This window comes from Somniosus microcephalus, chromosome 14, assembly GCF_052327205.1.
Source record: "Somniosus microcephalus isolate GS21.2 chromosome 14, FLI_Smic_1.0, whole genome shotgun sequence".
Classification (NCBI taxonomy): Eukaryota; Metazoa; Chordata; class Chondrichthyes; order Squaliformes; family Somniosidae; genus Somniosus; species Somniosus microcephalus.
The window spans coordinates 81,632,747-81,653,708 of record NC_141000.1 but is presented as its reverse complement, the minus strand read 5'-3'; the positions used below and the strand labels follow the sequence as shown (position 1 = coordinate 81,653,708).

The 20,962-nt window shown below is 51.6% G+C and overlaps 1 protein-coding gene across 1 annotated transcript in view; it reads left to right on the top strand.

The window, feature by feature from the left end:
• The window catches only part of LOC147107617 (uncharacterized), a 50,520-nt gene extending 31,523 nt beyond the window's left edge, over nt 1-18,997 (top strand). The window contains exons 11-13 of the mRNA XM_086006799.1: nt 6,754-6,921; nt 10,333-10,580; nt 18,418-18,997. Coding sequence (XP_085862925.1) covers nt 6,754-6,921; nt 10,333-10,580; nt 18,418-18,480 — 479 coding nt within the window. The 3' untranslated portion in view covers nt 18,481-18,997. The remainder of the gene's footprint in view (nt 1-6,753; nt 6,922-10,332; nt 10,581-18,417) is intronic.
• The last annotated feature ends 1,965 nt before the right edge of the window (nt 18,998-20,962 follow it).

Here is a 20,962-nt window from a genome sequence, read left to right as displayed (position 1 = left end):
GGTGAGCAAGAAGAGTGGGTGGAGGAGGGAGCAACAAAGGACAACTGTGCAGAGCCTAGCACTGGACCAAGACCCATTTCTTCACAATGAAGGGGGGGGCATGAGAAGCAGAGACAGGAAGTGTAGAAAAGGTGGGGGGGAGGTGGACAGGGAGCAGAGGGGTTAACTGAACAAGGAGAGGGATGGGGAAAAGTGGAAGAGGAGGGGGACAGGGAGTGGAGGAGATGGCGGATGGAGAAGAGTTGACACTGGGGCGGAGCAGTCTTCCTCTCAGTGGAAGGGGGAGCTGCACTGGGGTAGGCCCCAATTCAATTTGCATGGAGGGAGGGGAGGGGAGAGCATTTTTCTTTTTCTTACATGGGGAGGGGGGAAACATTACAGAGAGTAGGTTTTTGGCTCAGGATGTGAGAGTGGGGGGTGAGGGGCTGTGGAAGAGACACGAGTTATTTCTCAATGTGTATGTGGGGGGGAGTGGGAGATTTGCTTCTCATTGTGTGGAAGGTAAGTTACTGCTCATGGGAGGCCAGAATAGACCCCAATTTGTTGTAAGTGGGGAAAGGGGAGAACAAGCTTCAGCACAGTGGGGGAGAGGAAGTTGTTCTTAGTAGGGAAAAGGAGGCTGCATTTCTGCACCAGGGGCTGGCCCAGTGTGTGCTCAGTGTGCAAGAGAAAGCATAGCTTGTCCTCATTGGAGGAAGAGAATGAGTTTTTCTTCAGCGAGTGTCTTTGTCTGCAGCGGGAAAAGCTAAGTTTGCCTTCACTGGGGGTGGGGGTGGCCCTCAGTGGGAGATGAGGGGTTCATTACTGATCTCTGTTCAGTGGGGGCATGGGGAACGTCTGTTGATATTTCTGTTCATTGGTGGTTGTGTGGCGACACGCCACCACTGGACATAATCCGCTCACGGCGGCACAGACAGTCTAAACAGAAGCCCCCAGCCGGGGGCCCTTTCCTCCAGCAACTTGTTTCCCGCAGGGACAGGCTGCCGGGAGCACTTCCTGTCTGGGAAGTATTTAAGTGGATGTGCGGGCTTTTCTAGTTCCTGTTTGCCATGTGGTCAGAATAAAGCAGTTGTGTTTTCAATAGCTCTGTCTCGACTCCCACGTTTGCCGCGGTATCTCAACACTGGTGACCCCGACGCTCAGGACGAATCCTAAGCTAGCATGGCGGATACAAACGTAGTCACGGTTAAATTACCTGACTTTTGGGAGAACCTCGCCGAAGCCTGGTTCGTTCAAGCTGAGTCCAGATTCCGGCTGAAAGGCATTACAGTCGACGCCACGAAGTACGACTGCCTCGCTCACCTACGCTACAGTCCCCAAGGTTTGGGCAGCGCTGCAGAATCCACCAACGGAGGGCAAGTACGAGCATCTGAAGGCTGCACTACTTAAAAAATTTCAAACGTCCTCTTACCAGCGCCACTGCCAACTCCTGGACCTCCCCGGCCTTGGTGACGCTTCACCATCAGACCTGCTTTCCCACATGCTGTCCCTCTCCGACGACAAAAATCCCGGCGCCCTTTTTCGCACGCTTTTCATTCGGCAGCTCCCCGCCAGCATCCGCCCGCTCCTTGTGGAGTCTGACTCCACGGACCTGAATGAGATAACCGAAAAGGCCGACCGGCTGCTCTCTGCACAGGTCGCTCGCGACGTCGCGCCCGACCTCATGGCAACGACCACGCGGTCTTCCCGGGCCGCTAGGCCCGACCGCCCTACCACTCCGGGTCACTGCTACTACCACACCCGTTTTGGCGCTAGGGCTCAACGCTGCACGCCACCGTGTTCCTTCAAACCCCCCCCCCGCACCGGCCCCCGCGATGGCCGCGGGGCAGAAGGAGCCCCTACTGTACGTCACTGACGACAGAACCAACCGCCGATTTCTGTGCGACACAGGGGCCCAGCACAGCATCACCCCCGCCTCCGCCCTCGAGATCCAACGCGGCACACGGGGTATCACACTGGCTGCAGCCAACGGCTCTGAAATCCGCACATATGGCACCCGCATGGTCACGCTCGACCTCGCGGGCCGCCGCTACCGCTGGGAGTTCCTGACAGCCAAGGTCCTCTGCCCACTCATTGGCGCCGACTTCCTACGCGCCCACGGCCTCCTTGTCGACATTCCGAGGCACCGCCTCGTCGACATCAACACTATGGCCCCCATCCCCGGCGCCTTTACCCCGGCCCGTTCGGCCGGCCCGACGATCTACTGCCTCGCCAGAGCCACGGACGACTACTCGGCACTCCTAGCTGAGTTTCCCGCCCTCACTAACCCGACCTTTTCGGCCAAAGCCGCCAAGCACGGTGTGGAACACTATATCCCCACCACCGGCCCCCCAGTTTCTGCCCACGCCCGCAGACTCAACCCGGCCAAGCTGGAAATCGCGCGGGCCGAGTTTACCAACATGGAACAACTCGGCATCATCCGCCGCTCCAGCAGCCCTTGGGCCTCGCCCCTCCACGTCGCCCCCAAGCCCGGCGGAGGCTGGCGCCCTTGCGGGGACTACCGCCGCCTCAACGACGCCACCACCCCCGATCGGTACCCGGTGCCACACATCCAGGACTTCTCGGCCCGACTGGCCGGACGAACCGTCTTTTCCAAAGTCGACCTGGTGCGCGGTTACCACCAAGTCCCCGTACACCCCGCGGACATCCCCAAAACGCCCGTCATCACCCCATTCGGCCTGTTCGAGTTCCTGAGGATGCCCTTCGGCCTCAAGAATGCAGCACAGGCTTTCCAGCGCCTTATGGACTCAGTCCTCCGGGACCTGAACTTCCTATTCGTCTATCTAGACGACATTCTCGTGGCCAGCTCCTCCAAACAGGAACACCTCGAACACCTTCGCATCCTGTTCGGGCGCCTAGCCCAACACGGGCTCATCCTCAGCCCGGCGAAGTGCCAATTCGGCCTAACCGAGATCGATTTTCTCGGTCACCACATCACCCCTGCTGGGGCCGTCCCCCTGCCCAACAAGGTGCAGGCCGTCCAGCAATTCCCCCGCCCCACAACCATCAAGGGCCTCCAGGAGTTCCTCGGGATGGTGAACTTCTACAACAGGTTCATCCCCAGAGCCGCAGCCCTTATGAAGCCCCTATACGACTCCCTCCGAGGAAAATCCGGCAAGATGGACGTAGCCTGGACCACTGACACGGCAGCTGCCTTCGACGCCACCAAAAACGCGCTCGCCGACGCCACTCTGCTCGCGCACCCGAGGGCCGATGCCCGGGTCGCGCTCACCACCGACGCCTCCGACCACGCGGTCGGGGCCGTGTTCGAGCAGTGGGTCAATGGCGCGTGGCAGCCACTTGCCTTCTACAGCCACCAACTGCGCCCCCCGGAGGTCAAATACTCCACTTTCGACCGCGAGCTTCTCGCACTCCACCTGTTGGTCCGCCATTTCAGGTTCCTCCTGGAAGGCCGCCCCTTCACCGCGTATGTGGACCACAAGCCACTCACATACGCGATGGCCAAGCACACCGAACCCTGGTCCGCTAGGCAGCAACGCCAGCTCGCGGCCGTCTCCGAGTTTACTACAGACATTCAGCACGTCTCCGGTAGAGACAACGTGGTCGCCGACTGCCTTTCCCGTCCCGTCGTCTGTGCGAATCACCTCGCGGTTGACTACGCACAACTAGCAGCGGCCCAGCTCACGGACCCAGACCTCCTCTCGGCGGCTACCAGCCTGCCAGGGCTACGCCTAGCCAAGGTCGCGCACGGGCCCGAAGCCACGGCAGTCACGTGCGACGTCTCACTCGGCCAACCCAGGCCGGTCGTCCCTGAGACCTGGCGCCGCCGCGTCTTCGACGCGCTCCACGGGCTCTCTCACCCGGGTTCCCGCGCATCCGTCAAACTCCTCTCCAAGCGCTTCGTCTGGCGCGGCCTTAGCAGAGATGTTCGGACTTGGGCCACCTCCTGCCTCGCCTGCCAACGGGCTAAGGTACAGCTGCTCACCAAAGCACCCCTGGGAGACTTCGAGGTACCCAGCCGCCGCTTCGACCACGTACACGTCGACATCGTCGGTCCCCTGCCGCCATCGCAAGGCCAAACTTATCTCCTCACGATGGTCGACCGCTACACACGCTGGCCTGAGGCAGTGCCGCTGACCTCCACCACCACAGCCGACATCGCCAGGGCGTTCGTTAACACCTGGGTTGCGAGGTTCGGCATACCGGCCGACATAACCTCCGACAGAGGCGCCCAGTTCACCTCCGAACTCTGGACGGCCACAGCACGCAACCTCGGGGTGACGCTCCACCGCACCACGGCGTACCACCCGCAGGCCAACGGACTTTGTGAACGCTTCCACAGGTCACTCAAGGCCTCACTCCGCGCCGGCCTGCAGGACAGTACCTGGACTGACCGCCTACCGTGGGTGCTACTCGGCCTACGCACCGCGGTCAAGGAAGACCTCCAGTCCTCGGCAGCGGAGTTAGTCTACGGACAACCGCTGCGCGTCCCAGGCGAATTCCTTCCGGAGCCTACCAAGTCTTGGTCGGCCGAACAGCAGCGGCTCGACTCTTTCTCTTCCGCTCAGCAGTTCGCCCCACTTCCGGTCAACCGACACGGCGAACTCGCACCTCACGTCCCGCCAAATTTACAGCAGGCGCGCTTCGTCTTCGTGCGACACAACGCGCACCGCGGGCCCCTGCGACCCCCGTACGACGGTCTGTACGAGGTACTACAAACCGGGGACAAGGTATTCAAGCTGCGACTCGGCGACAGGGTCGAGACAGTCTCCATCGACCGGCTCAAACCAGCACACACAGAACCAGGGGAACAGGTCCCCGTGGCCCAGCCTCCAGCCAGAGGCCGTCCCCCCGGCAAGCCAGCACAGCCGGCGGCGAACCGCCCGACCCAACCAACCAGACCGGCGACCACTCAGAGCCGCTGCGGCAGAACCATTAGACCACCGTCACGACTCGTCCACTCCTCCTAAGCGGATTCTGGGGGGAGCTCTGTGGCGACACGCCACCACTGGACATAATCCGCTCACAGCGGCACAGACAGTCTAAGCAGAAGCCCCCAGCCGGGGGCCCTTTCCTCCAGCAACTTGTTTCCCGCAGGGACAGGCTGCCGGGAGCACTTCCTGTCTGGGAAGTATTTAAGTGGATGTGCGGGCTTTTCTAGTTCCTGTTTGCCATGTGGTCAGAATAAAGCAGTTGTGTTTTCAATAGCTCTGTCTCGACTCCCACGTTTGCCGCGGTATCTCAACAGTTGCAGACTTTCTACTCAGTAGCTGGGGATTGTCAGATTTCTGCTCGTGGGGGATGGTGGTGGCTAGAGCTAAACTCATTGGAGGGAGGGTTGGCCCAATCTCCTCTTGGGGAGGTGAGGGGGTTGCTCAATCACTCGTCACCATTTCTGTTCTGATTGGGGGTAGGGTTTCACCAATCTTTACACAGTGTTGGGTGAACTCCATTCAGTTATGTTGGTGATTGTCCTGAAAGTTACAGAAAATGGGGAGGAGGGTTCATGCTATAATTAATGGGTGTGCGTGGGGAGGGAGGGAGGCACCGATGAAGTCACTGGGACCCGACTGCTATTTTAACGATGGGCCTGAGCAGGGAAGTGGTTGTGGCCTTCCTGCCGGGTCAATCTAGCAGGCAGAGGAGCCCAAACAGGCAAGTCTTTTTAACATTTTTCATTTACTTTCCTTGTGGGGCCAGGAAGAGCAGGAGTGCTCCTTCAGGCCCCACAAAGAAAGTTTAGGCCTCCCTGCCCTGGGCTCCACCCCCAAATCACAAGGTCCTCCCAAAATCCTCTCCGGCGACTTATTTTTTTTATTCGTTCCTGGGATTTGGTCGTCGCTGGCAAGGCCAGCATTTATTGCCCATCCCTAATTGCCCTCGAGAAGGTGGTGGTGAGCCGCCTTCTTGAATCGCTGCAGTCCGTGTGGTGAAGGTACTCCCACAGTGCTGTTAGGTAGGGAGTTCCAGGATTTTGACCCAGCAACGATGAAGGATCAGCGATATACTTCTAAGTCAGGATGGTGTTTGACTTGGAGGGGAACTTGGAGGTGGTGGTGTTCCCATGTGCCTGCTGCCCTTGTCCCTCTAGGTGGAAGAGGTCACGGGTTTGGGAGGTGCTGCCGAAGAAGCCTTGGCAAGTTGCTGCAGTGCATCTTGCAGATGGTACACACTGCAGCCACGGTACGCAGGTGGTGGAGGGAGTGAATGTTTAAGGTGGTGGATGGGGTGCCGATCAAGTGGGCAGCTTTGCCCTGGATGGTGTCGAGCTTCTTGAGTGTTGGAGCTGCACTCATCCAGGCAAGTGGAGAGTATTCCATCACACTCCTTACTTGTGCCTTGTAGATTGTGGAAAGGCACTTGAGTGCCAACATTGTGCTCCCACACGCCGGCCAGGATGCAGGCAGGAGAATGACTAGGAAGATGCATATAATGCCCAGGAGTTAAAATTTCCTGGCCCTCATGCTGCTGACAACAACACGGCTTTCCGCCAGCCTCGGCCTTGTCCACCCCATTCCTGTTCTGAGTTAAAATCGGCACTTAACAATCTAGGAATTCATCAAATCATTGGCTGTATGCAGCAAATTAGAACTACTATCTTGCAGTGCCCCACGGTATAACACCAGGTACCCAGGAATGTTATTACCCTAACGCCCCAAGCTGTAACTCCCTCCTATATTTCATCAACTTTACATAATCTTTAGTTGAAACCACTGCTATTTCTAACCATATAAAACATCTTGAGGAGTCTCCATTTGCAAATGCAGTACCTGTATGTATTTTGTTTCACAGATGGGAAAAGTGCAAAAGAGAAATGCTTGGAGGAGTCAATTAGTAATCTGTACTTTAAAAGCTATCTACGCTATGTAGAATGTGAAAAGGAACTTGGTGCACTAAGAAACAAACAACATAAATTAACTGAAGCAAGAACCTCAACCCATAAAAGCACACCCTGCCGAGGTAAGAAGCATTCTCTTGCTGTAAATTTCAATTTCCCTGGCAATATAACTTCACTGTGACAAAAATGAAGCATTTTTGTCTAGTTTTAGCCTGGTAGTGGTCCCTTTACCTCAGTCACAAGATAGAAGAGCCTAAGGCCTAGAAATTCGTTAGCCCCCCGAAAACGAACGCAGGGATTGCGATGCGCTAGCAACCCGTGCCCATTCGGAAGACTGCAGGCAGCACCTGAACAGTTTTGCATTCGGGAAACCTGGAAGAACGGGCTTCCCTCAGGTCTTGCCGAATTTAACGACAGAACCTGATTAGTATTTTTTGTCTCCATTTCCTGGCCGCAGCCAGCCAGATTGAGAGACTGGCTGACTGTCGGGCAGATAGGCCTTCGGCACCAGGCCGCAGCCAGAGAGCAGAGAGGAGGGAGGGAGGGATTGGAAAGTCTGGGGGGATGGGAGGAGTTCGGAACCGGTGTTGGGGGGGATCGGGAGTAACCACATGGAAATTCACCCCCATGTGTAGTCTTCAGGTGAAGCAGGGTTACAGGCCGGTGTTGGGGGAGATCGGAGGCCGGTGTTGGGGGAGATCGGAGGCCGGTGTTGAGGGAGATCAGAGGCCGGTGTTGGGGGAGATCGGAGGCCGGTGTTGGGGCAGATCGGAGGCCGGTGTTGGGGCAGATCGGAGGCCGGTGTTGGGGGAGATCGGAGGCCGGTGTTGGGGCAGATCGGAGGCCGGTGTTGGGGCAGATCGGAGGCCGGTGTTGGGGCAGATCGGAGGCCGGTGTTGGGGCAGATCGGAGGCCGGTGTTGGGGGAGATCGGAGGCCGGTGTTGGGGCAGATCGGAGGCCGGTGTTGGGGCAGATCGGAGGCCGGTGTTGGGGGAGATCGGAGGCCGGTGTTGGGGGAGATCGGAGGCCGGTGTTGGGGGAGATCGGAGGCCGGTGTTGGGGGAGATCGGAGACCGGTGTTGGGGGAGATCGGAGGCCGGTGTTGGGGGAGATCGGAGGCCGGTGTTGGGGCAGATCGGAGGCCGGTGTTGGGGCAGATCGGAGGCCGGTGTTGGGGCAGATCGGAGGCCGGTGTTGGGGCAGATCGGAGGCCGGTGTTGGGGCAGATCGGAGGCCGGTGTTGGGGGAGATCGGAGGCCGGTGCTGGGGGAGATCGGAGGCCGGTGTTGGGGGAGATCGGAGGCCGGTGTTGGGGGAGAGCGGAGGCCGGTGTTGGGGCAGATCGGAGGCCGGTGTCTGGGGCAGATCGGAGGCCGGTGTCTGGGGCAGATCGGAGGCCGGTGTTGGGGGAGATCGGAGGCCGGTGTTGGGGGAGATCGAAGGCCGGTGTTGGGGGAGATCGGAGGCCGGTGTCTGGGGGAGATCGGAGGCCGGTGTCTGGGGGAGATCGGAGGCCGGTGTTGGGGGAGATCGGAGGCCGGTGTTGGGGGAGATCGGAGGCCGGTGTTGGGGGAGATCGGAGGCCGGTGTTGGGGGAGATCGGAGGCCGGTGTTGGGGGAGATCGAAGGCCGGTGTTGGGGGAGATCGGAGGCCGGTGTTGGGGGAGATCGGAGGCCGGTGTCTGGGGGAGATCGGAGGCCGGTGTTGGGGGAGATCGGAGGCCGGTGTTGGGGGAGATCGAAGGCCGGTGTTGGGGGAGATCGGAGGCCGGTGTTGGGGGAGATCGGAGGCCGGTGTTGGGGGAGATCGGAGGTCGGTGTCTGGGGGAGATCAGAGGCCGGTGTCTGGGGGAGATCGGAGGCCGGTGTCTGGGGGAGATCGGAGGCCGGTGTTGGGGGAGATCGGAGGCCGGGGTTGGGGGAGATCGGAGGCCGGGGTTGGGGGAGATCGGAGGCCGGTGTTGGAGGAGATCGGAGGCCGGTGTTGGGGGAGATCGGAGGCCGGTGTTGGGGGAGATCAGAACGGTCGGGGTGGGGGGTGGGTGCGGGGGGAGATCGGAAAGGCCAGATTGGAGACAGGTCGTGGATCAGGGAGGGGGAGATCGGCTATCTGTGGGGTCCAATCACGGGAGGGAACGGCCGATCACGGGGGAGGGGTGATGCCGGGTAGCTTAGAGGGCCAAGGGGGAAGTGCTCCCTCCTGCTCCTCTTAGCCCACAAGCAGTGCTGGAAAGAAACTTACCTGCTGAATCCAGCAATCCTCACCTCCCTTCAGCTGCCGGGTTTCCCAAAGCCCAGGAAACCCTGCTGGCCAGTGTTAAATTTAAAATGGAGGTGAAATCTGAGGCATGCAGCCTCATTAAAATATTTAAATGAGTGAACTGCTGCTGGTACCAGATTGGCCGCCCGCCCCCCGGCCTGCCTCCGTCAATAGCGCAAGTAGGTGGGATCGAGGCGGGTTGGGTTCAGGTTTGAGATTCTTAACATCCCACCCGACCCAAACCCACCTGTTTGGGGTAACCCTCGGGGGTTAAAATTCCTCCCATACCTTTTGTCTTTATTTTTGTATATTACTTTGATTTTAGATTGTTACAGATAGTTAAATAGCAAATCTTACTGCAATTTGAGAAGTACAGTTGGTTGCACCACAGGAGCTTCTCCACAGGAGGGGCTGAGGGGCTGAGAGACACAAAACAGGTGCTACAGGCTGGAGGGTAAAGTGACAGTGGGACACGTTTCCTAGGCAGTCTCCATTATAAATGTGCACATGCGATTTTATAATGGAAGTGCACATGGAAGATGATTTTTAATACATTATTTATAATTGTAAAACGTTGGTGCAGAAATGTGACAAAAATGTGACAAGGAAGTAAGGTTTTTGAGACAGGATCTGTTGTCAGGAGCTAAAAGTGTTTAATGAGATACATAGAGATATTATGCATTGAAGAAAATTGAAGAAATATCAGGTAAGAATGTTAAAAAGGGGGAATATTTTGAATGTAAATACTTCCCCTTACCATTTAAACCCCTCACTGCTTATTTGGACAGAGCTCCACAGACTGGAAAATTTTCTATTCGTTCATTTTACCAAAACTAACTGCAATAAGCCTAGCCCATTCATTAATAAAATTCCAAAGGCTACCAGAAAAAGAAACTGACAACCTAATTTGTTTGACAATAACACAAATATCTCCTTGAGTTTCTTACCAAAAATGCATAATCCTGAAGCAGGCAAGTGACAATAGTGAACAGCTATTACTTTCTCTTTAGTTACATACACCAGAAACAGACGGTAACTTTTCCTTGCACACCCCACGTTAGCTGGTATATTTACTCCATTGAAAATATGAGGGTAAACTGTAAAATGCTGCACCCCCACCCCAATGAAGAGTCTTGTTCAACAGGAGCACAGATCTTGGATCGAGCACGGATGTCAACAGCAGTCATAATGAAAACTCTGCACATTCACCCTCATGTTTTCTGGTTGAGGTGGATATTAATTTGTCACGTACTCATGTTTGTTTCTCATCAGATTGGATACACCAGAACTTTAGTAAATTTGTACAGATAACGAGGGACGGTGTTCACAAGCCTGTGGTAGATCAGCTTTTTGAGAAGTGTCTGAATGAAGAGGAAGTAAATAACATTTCATCCAAAATAACTTGCCAAGAAAAGAACCGGGAATTGCTGAGAATAGTGCTTGACAAAGGTGAAGATATCTGCAGAATGTTCCTCGGCATTTTCTGCAACAAAGATCCTTTCAATGAAATGACGAGAAAGGTAAGCCAAGTAACAAAAGCTAACTTTAGTGAACAGTTCTTGTAACTGTGGTTACTTACTGCAATACTATCACAAACGCCACTAAAAGGCAGTTAATGGGTGTTATATTGACCCATGACCACTGGATAATACAATAACTGGGACTTCATTGTTCCACGAGCACATGGGGTAAATTTTCAGAGTCTCCACTCTGCTCGAAGAATCAGGCGTAGAGGTCAATACATTCAAGCTGAAGCTAGCCTGATTTTCCAGTGATTGAAATGAATTTCTATTTCTAATCCTGCACTCCCACAAAGCAGAACCAGACAATATGGAGTGATGCTTCATAATAGCAGCCATGATTACCTCAATCTCTGCAAATGATATGCCTCACCATAGAAATTTTATGTTAGCAAAGGCGCTAGATCTTGTTGGTCTGTTCTAGTTCGAATAAAATCTTAATATGAATCTTTTATTTACATTGCATTTCTCTAGCAGGCCTACATAGTCCACTTTCGACTTGGTTGCCCATCAGTTATTAGAGATTTCCTCACTGTGAAGTAAAATAACAAAATAAAACTGAAGTGGCAATTCTCACACTGACAAAAAAGTGGCCCATTTCATGCCACACTTGCTGTGGTAACATTGCCTATTAGAGACCAAAAAGGTAACCTATGTGTGGAGGCAGAAGATGTGGGCATAGTTTTTAATGAATACTTTGTGTCTGCAGACATGGTAGTTAAGGAGGAGTGTGAAATATTAGATGGGATAAACATAGAGAGAGAGGAAGTATTAAGACGTTTAGAATCTTTGAAAGTAGATAAATCACCAGGCCCGGATGAAATGTATCCCAGGTTGTTAAGAGAGGCAAGGGAGGCAATAGCGGAGGCTCTTGCAGGCGTGGTGCCAGAGGACTGGAGGTCTGCTAATGTTGTACCATTGTTTAATAAAGGAAAAAGGGATAGACCAAGTAATTAGAGGCCAGTCAACCTAACCTTGGTGGTGGGAAAATTATTGGAAAAATTCTGAGGGCCAGGATAAATCATCATTTAGAAAGTCACGGATTAATCAAGGATAGTCAGCATGGATTTGTTAAGGGTAGGTCGTGTCTGGCTTACTTGATTGAATTTTTTGAGGAGGTAACGAGGTGGGTCATAGACACATAGAAGATAGGAGCAGGAGTAGGCCATTCGGCCCTTCGAGCCTGCTCCGCCATTCAATGAGATCATGGCTGATCATCCAAATTCAGTACCCTGTCCCTACCTTCTCCCCATATCCCTTGATCCCTTTAGCCTCAAGAAATATATCCAACTCTTTTCTTGAATATATTTAATGAACTGGCCTCCTCCGCCCTCTGTGGCAGAGAATTCCACAGGTTCACCACTCTCTGGGTGAAGAAATTCCTCCTCATTTCAGTCCTAAATGGCTTACCCCTTATCCTTAGACTATGACCCCTGGTTCTGGACTCCCCAGCCATCAGAAACATCCTTTCTGCATCTAGTCTGTCCAGACCTGACAGAATTTTATAGGTTTCGATGAGATCCCCTCTCAATCTTCTAAACTCCAGTGAGTATAAGCCCAATTGACACAATCTCTCCTCGTACGTCATTCCTGCCATCCCAGGTATCAGCCTGGTGAATCTTCGCTGCACTCCCTCCATGGCAAGAACGTCCTTCCTCAGGTAAGGTGACCAAAACTGCACACAATACTCAAGGTGCAGTCTCACCAAGGCCCTGTACAACTGCAGCAAGACATCCTTGTTCTTGTACTCGAACCCTCTTGCTACGAAGGCCAACATACCATTTGCCTTCTTAACCGCCTGCTGCACCTGCATGCTTACCTTCAGCGACTGGTGCACAAGAACACATAGGTCTCTTTGCACTTCCCCTTCTCCCAATCTATTGCCATTCAAATAATAATCTGCCTTCCTGTTTTTGCCACCAAAGTGGATAACCTCACATTTATCCACATTATAGTGCATTTGCCATGTTTCTGCCCAATCACCCAACCTGTCCAAATCGTACTGGAGTTTCGTGACATCCTCCTCACAGCATACCCTCCCACCCAGCTTTGTGTCGTCTGCAAATTTGGAGATATTACATCCAATTCCCTCGTCCAGATCATTAATATATATTGTGAACAGTTGGGGTCCTAGGACCGATCCTTGCGGTACCCCACTAGTCACTGCCTGCCACTCGGAAAACGACCCATTTATTCCAACTCTTTGCTTTCTGTCCGCCAACCAGTTCTCTATCCAAGTCAATACCTTGCCCCCAATCCCATGTGCCTTAATTTTGCACGCTAACCTCTTATGCGGGACCTTATCGAAAGCCTTCTGAAAGTCCAAATACACCACATCCACTGGTTCTCCCTTATCTATTTTACCAGTTACATCCTCAAAAAATTCCAGTAGATTAGTCAAGCATGATTTACCTTTTGTAAATCCATGTTGACTTTGTCCGATCCTGTCACTGCTTTCCAAGTGCTCTGCTATTACATCTTTTATAATGGACTCCAGCATTTTCCCCACTACTGATGTCAGGCTTACCGGTCTATAATTCCCTGTTTTTTCTCTGCCACCTTTTTTGAATAGTGGGGTAACATTAGCTACCCTCCAATCCATGGGTACTGTTCCAGAGTCTATTGAGTTCTGGAAGATGACCAGCAATGCATCTACTATTTCTAGGGCCACTTCCTTAAGTACCCTGGGATGTAGATTATCAGGCCCTGGGGATTTATCGGCCTTCAGTCCCATCAATTTTCCTAACACCATTTCCCTACAAATACTGATATCTTTCAGTTCCACCCTTTCATCAGACCCTATGTTCCGCGGTATTTCTGGGAGGTTATTTATGTCCTCCTTTGTGAAGACAGAACCAAAATATGTATTTAGTTGGTCTGCCATTTCTTTGCTCCCCATTATAAATTCCCCCGATTCTGACTGCAAGGGACCTACGCTTGACTTCACCAATCTTTTCCTCTTTACATATCTATAAAAGCTTTTACAGTCAGTTTTTGTGTTCCCTGATAGCTTACTCTCATATTCTATTTTCCCTGTCCTCCTTTGTTGAATCCTAAACTGCTCCCAATCCTCAGGATTATTGCTTTTTCTGGCCAATTTATATGTCCTCTCCTTGGATCTTATGCTATCCCTAATTTCCCTTGTTAGCCACGGTTGAGTCACCTTTTTTGTTTTATTTTTATGCCAAACTGGGATGAACAACTTCTGTAGTTCATCCATTCGGTCTTTGAATGTTTGCCATTGCCTATCCACCGTCAACCCTTTGAGCGCCATTCCCCAATCAATCCTACCCAACTCGCTCCTCAGACCATCGTAGTTTCCTTTATTTAAATTGAGGACCCTAGGTTCTGAGTCAACTACTTCATTCTCCATCTTAATGAAGAATTCGATCATATTATGATCGCTCTGACCCAAGGGGCCTCGTACAACAAGATTGCTAATTATACCTTTCTCGTTACATAATACCCAGTCTAAGATGGCCTGATCTCTGGTTGGTTCCTCGACATATTGGTCCAGGAAACCATCCCGTAAACACTCCAGGAATTCCTCCTCCACAGTATTGTTACTAATTTGGTTAGCCCAATCTATATGTAGATTAAAGTCACCCATGATGACTGCTGTGCCCTTATTGCACGCTTCTTTAATTTCCCTTTTAATGCCATCCCCAACCTCCGCCTTACTGTTTGGAGGTCTATATACCACTCCCACTAATGTTTTTTTCCCCTTAGTATTTCTCAATTCTACCCATACAGATTCCACCTCATCAGAGCTAATATCCTTCATTACAATTGTGTTAATCCCTTCTTTAACCAGTAATGCTACCCCACCTCCCTTTCCTTTTTGCCTATCTTTCCTGAATATCGAATACCCCTGGATGTTGAGTTCCCAGTCTTGGCCGTCCTTGAGCCACGTTTCCGTAATCCCAACCAAATCATATTCGTTTACCTCTATTTGCGCAGCCAATTCATCCACCTTATTACAAATGCTCCTCGCATTAAGACACAAAGGCCTAGAAATTCAGGCGCCGGAATTACCGCTGCGCGCGGATCCACTTGCGCAAGCGGGATATTCGGTTTCAGCACCCCAAGTGGAAGGCGGCCGCTAAACAGGGGTTTCGGCGCCCCGCTTGGGGCGCTGAAACTGAATATCGGCGGGAAAGGTGCCGCAGCGCCACCCGCTGCGGCACGGCAGCCTGCGGTACTGCAGGCCTTCCTCTCACCCTTAAGGGGGAGGTGCCTGCAACAGCGCGATCTCCACTCGCGAGTGCCGGCAAATGAGCCCGGCACCAAGGAGAAGTGCCGGGCTCTCTGGAAACAGCCGGCAATGCCGCGGGGGGGGCGGGGTGTAGGAGGCCGGGGACGGAGGTGCGGGCAGGCGGCTGCCGAAAAAGCGGCCGGCCGCACCTCCACTTTAATTACCGCCACTACCGCCACAGGTAGGCCCTGTGTACCGGTCGCTGTTTGCGGCCGGCGCTGAAGAGGCGGGTGGGACTTAATATGGCGTTCGGGGCGATAGCGGGGCGCAATATGGCCAGCGGGGGGATAGCGGGGCGCTGCGCACACCGATGACGTCATCGGTGGCGGCGCAGCGCTACAGCCTAACGCCGCCATTAGCGCACCGCTGAATTTCGCCTGAAGTTTGCAGACTGGCGCAAAAGCCCTCTTTGGGCGCAAACTGGTGGCGCAGGCCACTGAATTTCTAGGCCAAAGTCTTCAGGCTTGTTTTTTTAACGCTCTTAGACCTATTAGAATTATTATTTACTGTGGCCACGTTTGATTTAAACCGTTGATTTCTCTGACTGCCACTTTTGTTTTTCTCCATCCTATCTTTTGCTTTTATCCTTGTTTTCCTTTCCTCTGTCTCCCTGCTCAGGTTCCCAACCCCCTTCCATTTTAGTTTAAACCCTCCCCCACAGCACTAGCAAACACTCCCCCTCGGACATCGGTTCCAGCCCTGCCCAGGTGCAGACCGTCCGGTTTGAACAGGTCCCACCTCCCCCAGAACCGGTTCCAATGTCCCAGGAACTTGAATCCCTCCCCCTGGCACCATTCCTCTAGCCACGTATTCATCTGAAGTATCCTTCTATTTCTACTCTGACTAGCACGTGGCACTGGTAGCAATCCTGAGATTACTACCTTTGAGGTCCTGTTTTTTAATTTACCTCCTAACTCCCTATATTCCGCTTTTAGGCCCTCATCCCGCTTTTTACCTATATCGTTGGTGCCTATATGCACCACGACAACTGGCTGTTCACCCTCCCCTTCCAAGATGTTCTGCAGCCGCTCGGAGACATCCTTGACCCTTGCACCAGGGAGGCAACACACCACCCTGGAGTCTCGTTTGCGGCCGCAGAAACGCCTATCTATTCCCCTTACAATTGAATCCCCTATTACTATAGCTCTACCACACTTTTTCCTTCCATTCTGTGCAGCAGAGCCACCCCTGGTGCCAGGAAGTTGGCTGCTGCTGCCTTCCTCTGATAAGCCATCCCCCCCAACAGTACTCAAAGTGGTATATCTGTTGGAGAGGGGGATGGCCACAGGGGACCCCTGCACTACCTGCCTGCGCCTAGTACTCTGCCTGTTGGTCACCCGTTCCCTTTCTTCCTGTCCAACCTCTACCTGCAGTGTGTCCAACTCCCTAGACGTGCTATTCACGATGTCCCGAGCATCGTGAACGCTCCAGTATGCATCCAATCGCAGCTCCAGTACCGCAATGTGGTCTGTCAGTAGCTGCAGCTGGGTGCTCTTCCTGCACATGTAGTTGTCAGGGACACAGGAAGTGTCCCTGAGTTCCCACATCTCGCAGGAGGAGCAGATCACAGGGCCCGGCTTTCCTGCCATGACTTACCCTTTAATTAATTGAGTTTAAATTAAATCAATCAATCCCACTAATTACACTACAGTTAAATAGTTTACCAACAGTCCCCGCTACACCAGAGAGACCTTAGAAACTATAAAACAGAGTTAAAGTTTTAAAAAAGAGAGAAATACTCACCAACCAATCACTTACCAGCTTCCTGCTGACGTCACACTTGGATTACTTTTTACCTCTCTCCCGGAACCTGGATTGGTCGGGCCTCTGGTGATCCCTCGCAGGTCCGCTGCCTCTCCGGTCTCGGGGCTCTGGGCCTCGCTGCCTCGGGCTGCTCTTTAAGTAGCTCCGCCGCCTCTGGTGATCCCTCGCAGGTCCGCTGCCTCTCCGGTCTCGGGGCTCTGGGCCTCGCTGCCTCGGGCTGCTCTTTAAGTAGCTCCGCCGCCTCTGGTGATCCCTCGCAGGTCCGCTGCCTCTCCGGTCTCGGGGCTCTGGGCCTCGCTGCCTCGGGCTGCTGTTTAAATAGCTCCGCCGCCTCTGGTGATCCCTCGCAGGTCCGCTGCCTCTCCGGTCTCGGGGCTCTGGGCCTCGCTGCCTCGGGCTGCTCTTTAAGTACCTCCGCCGCCTCTGGTGCTCCCTCGGGCTGCTCTTTAAGTACCTCCACCGCCTCTGGTGCTCCCTCGCAGTTCCGCTGCCTCTCCGGTCTCGGGTCAATGAGGGTAGTGCGTTTGATGTAGTCTACATGGATTTTAGCAAGGCTTTTGACAAGGTCCCACATGGCAGGTTGCTCAAAAAAGTAAAAGCCCATGGGATCCAAGGTAAAGTGGTAAGTTGGATCCAAAATTGTCTCAGTGGCAGGAAACAAAGGGTAATGGTCGACGGGTATTTTTGTGACTGGAAGGCTGTTTCCAGTAGGGTTCCACAGGGCTCAGTACTGGGTCCTTTGCCTTTTTGTGTTATATATCAATGATTTAGACTTCAATGTAGGGGGCATGATTAAGAAGTTTGCAGATGATACAAAAATTGGCCATGTGGTTGATAGTGAGGAAGAAAGCTGTAGACTGCAGGAAGATATCGATGGACTGGTCAGGTGGGCAGAAAAGAGGCAAATGGAATTCAATCCATAGAAGTGTGAGGTAATGCATTTGGGGAGAGCTAACAAGGCAAGGGAATACACAATAAATGGTAGGATACTGAGAAATGTAGAGGATCAGAGGGATCTTGGAGTTCATGTCCACAGAAGCCTGAAAGTAGCAGGACAGGTAGATAAGGTGGTTAAGATGGCATATGGGATACTTTCCTTTATTAGCCGAGGCATAGACTATGAGCAGAAAGGTTATGCTAGAACTGCATAAAACACTAGCTGGGCCACAGCTAGAGTACTACGTACAGTTCTGGTCACCACATTACAGGAAAGATGTGCCTGCACTAGAGAGGGTACAGAGGAGATTTACGGGGATGTTGCCAGGACTGGAGAATTTTAACTATGAGGAAAGATTGGATAGGCTGGGGTTGTTTTATTTGGAACAGAGGAGGCTGAGGGGAGACTTAATTGAGGTGTATAAAATTATGAGGGGGCCGAGATTGAGTGGATAGGAATGACCTATTTCCCCTAGCAGAGAGGCCAATAACCAGGGGGCATAGATTTAAAGTAATTGTTGGAAGGATTAGAGGGGAGTTGAAGAGAACTTTTTTCACCCAGAGGGCTGTGGGGGTTTGGAACTCACTGTCTGAAAGGGTGGTAGAGGCAGAGACTCTCATCACATTTAAAAAGTACCTGGATATGCACTTGAAGTGCCGTAACCTGCAAGGCTGCGGACCAAGTGCTGGGAAGTGGAATTAGGCTGGATAGCTCTTTCTCGACCGACGCAGGCACGATGGGCTGAATGGCCTCCTTCTGTGCTGTAAATTTCTATGATTCTATGCTAAAACTAATGACACCTTTGCATCACATTACAGAACCTGAGACACGTATCTATGTGTACTGACAGTTTATCAAATCATTATTTTCCTCTACTACAGGTGCAAACTGAACTCGGGCTCGGATTTCCCACAGAGGAAATGGATTCTGCTTCAAGTCTGTAACTTCTGGAATTCAGACTTGCTGACTTGGGATGCATTAGTGACTCAGTACAATCAATGAGTTGTTTTTCAAGAAGGAACTAAACAGAATTTTGAATATATTGCATACAATTGCATTCATCTATGCTTGAAAGCTATTTATTTTAAACGAAGTGGTAAAGTAATAATTTTGCTCCAAACTGAATTACTCTGATGCTCTTAAACATTTTTTGTATAAAATGTTTTGCCATAAATATGTATGAGACTATGTAAGAGGCAGGAAGATTGCAACACTTTAACATTGTAAATTTGCAGCTATTAACATGAGATTTTACACTTCCTCTAAAATAGTATCAGCTAACAGCAATGTAGTGAAACCCAGTACTACTGATTTTATATATATTTGTATAAATATTTTCAAGATTGATATTCCTGTATAATATCACAATTTAAGAATTAGCTTTACAATTTTTTGAATGATAATTATTTGTTTCCAGTCTTGCAATTTTATACTTATAAAAGTTAATTAAAAAAAGACTTGCATTTCTATAGCGCCTTTCATGACCTCAGGACGTCCCAAAGCACTTTACAGCCAATGAAGTACAATCTTTAATATGTTTCATCAGTGTTCAATGTATTACTCATTGATGTTTGGCATGTAAAAGTGATTCACTAGAAACATATTCCTCAGTACTAAATAGTTGCAAAATGGTGAAGTGACATTGAGCTGAACCGAGATCTGCCAGTGCAACTTGTTACATTGCAATGGCACTTTGTATTGTATAATTATTGTAAAACGGATTATAATGGAACTGGATGGCACAGTGATTTAACATATTGGGGGTAATTTTCAACTTTGGCCGGGGCGGGGAATTGGTGGTAGTGGATCGGCCACCTGTTATACACCCCGCACGACTTGAAGTCAATGGAAAAGGAAATCCGGTGGGGTGTATAACTAGCCGATTCACCACACTGGGTTCACCACCTGCCGGTGAAAGTTAAATTCTACCCGTTAGGATTGAAAGCAGCCCAGAATGCGGAGTGAAAAATTCGCTCTCTCCTGGCTGTATGTCTCCTTATTATTATGGGAAATAAATTTGGGGGCTTTCAGCCCAATCTCTTGTGAGTACAAGTCTGGAAAACAAATTACGCATAATTCAGCAAAATTTGCAACTAAATTTATAGTCTCATTTAGAGGCCACAGTTATGTCCAATGTGTAAAATGGGACATTCAGAGTGGTGTGCTTGGGAGTCCCTTTCTCACTGTTATGCTAGATTGTTGGGACAGAGTAAAAGACCTCTTTGTTCTTTATGTAGCCTATGCTATAATAGGTCTGTTGCTGAGGCAGATACCAAAGCCTTGATTTGCTGAGGTTTGTCTGGCAGCACAGAGCCTTGCTGGTGTTGAACATGTGTCAGAAAGTTGGGCCCCTGACCTCACTTGTCCAATTTACAGCCTGTCCAATTTTTCAAGTCGCAATTGTGGGTGGAATAACGAGTCTGTGATACTGGCAAACAAAATCCACATCAAAGATATTATTTAAATCCTACCCCATACGTACTTTCATGAGTTCAATCAAAGCTCTGCCCCAGTGCATGCCTTATCCACATAAAATGGGCACTGGACAGGGAAACGGGCCTGACCAGCTTTGGAGTGTTTCTTCAAGCAAGGTTGCTGTTGTTTCATTTGAATGTTGAAGTCTGCTTTTTTTGGCAAGTGACTATTTCTCTACATTTGCACTGAACATTTTGTGCATTTTTATTTCCTTCTATACTTTTGCCTTTTTGCTGAAACCTTCAGAGTTTTGACAACAGCTGCTGCAGTATAAGTTGCAGCTAACCAAGCTGTGAGGATGGGAATTCATTTGATTGCATCAATTGGATGAGGGTAACTTGAGGGGTATGCTCACTGTTATCAATAGCTAAGGATTTGTGTTTACAAACCCTTCTTCTTCTTAGGCAGTCCCTCGGAACCAAGGATGACTTGCTTCCACACTAAAAATGAGTTCTCAGGTGACTGATGAGTCCAATGCGGGACCTACAGTCTCTGTCACAGGTGGGGCAGACGATGATTGAAGGGGCAGGTGGGTGGGGTGCTTGGGTTGGCGTGCGCGCCTTGCGCTGCTTGCGCTTGGCTTCCGCTTGTTCCCGGCGAAGAGACTCAAGGTGTTCGGCACCTTCCTGGATGCTTCTCCACTTTGTGCGGTCTTGGGCCAGGGATTCCCAGGCGTCGGTGGGGATGTTGCACTTTTTCAAGGAGGCTTTGCGGGTGTCCTTGAAGCGTTTCCTCTGCCCACCTGGGGCTCTCTTGCCATGTCGGAGCTCCGAGTAGAGTGCTTGTTTTGGGAGTCTCGTATCGGGCATGCGGACGATGTGGCCCGTCCATCGGAGCTGATCGAGCATGGTCAGAGCTTCGATGCTGGGGATGTTGGCCTGAGCGAGAACACTGATGTTGGTGCGCCTATCCTGCCAATGGATTTGCAGGATCTTGTGGAGGCAGCATTGG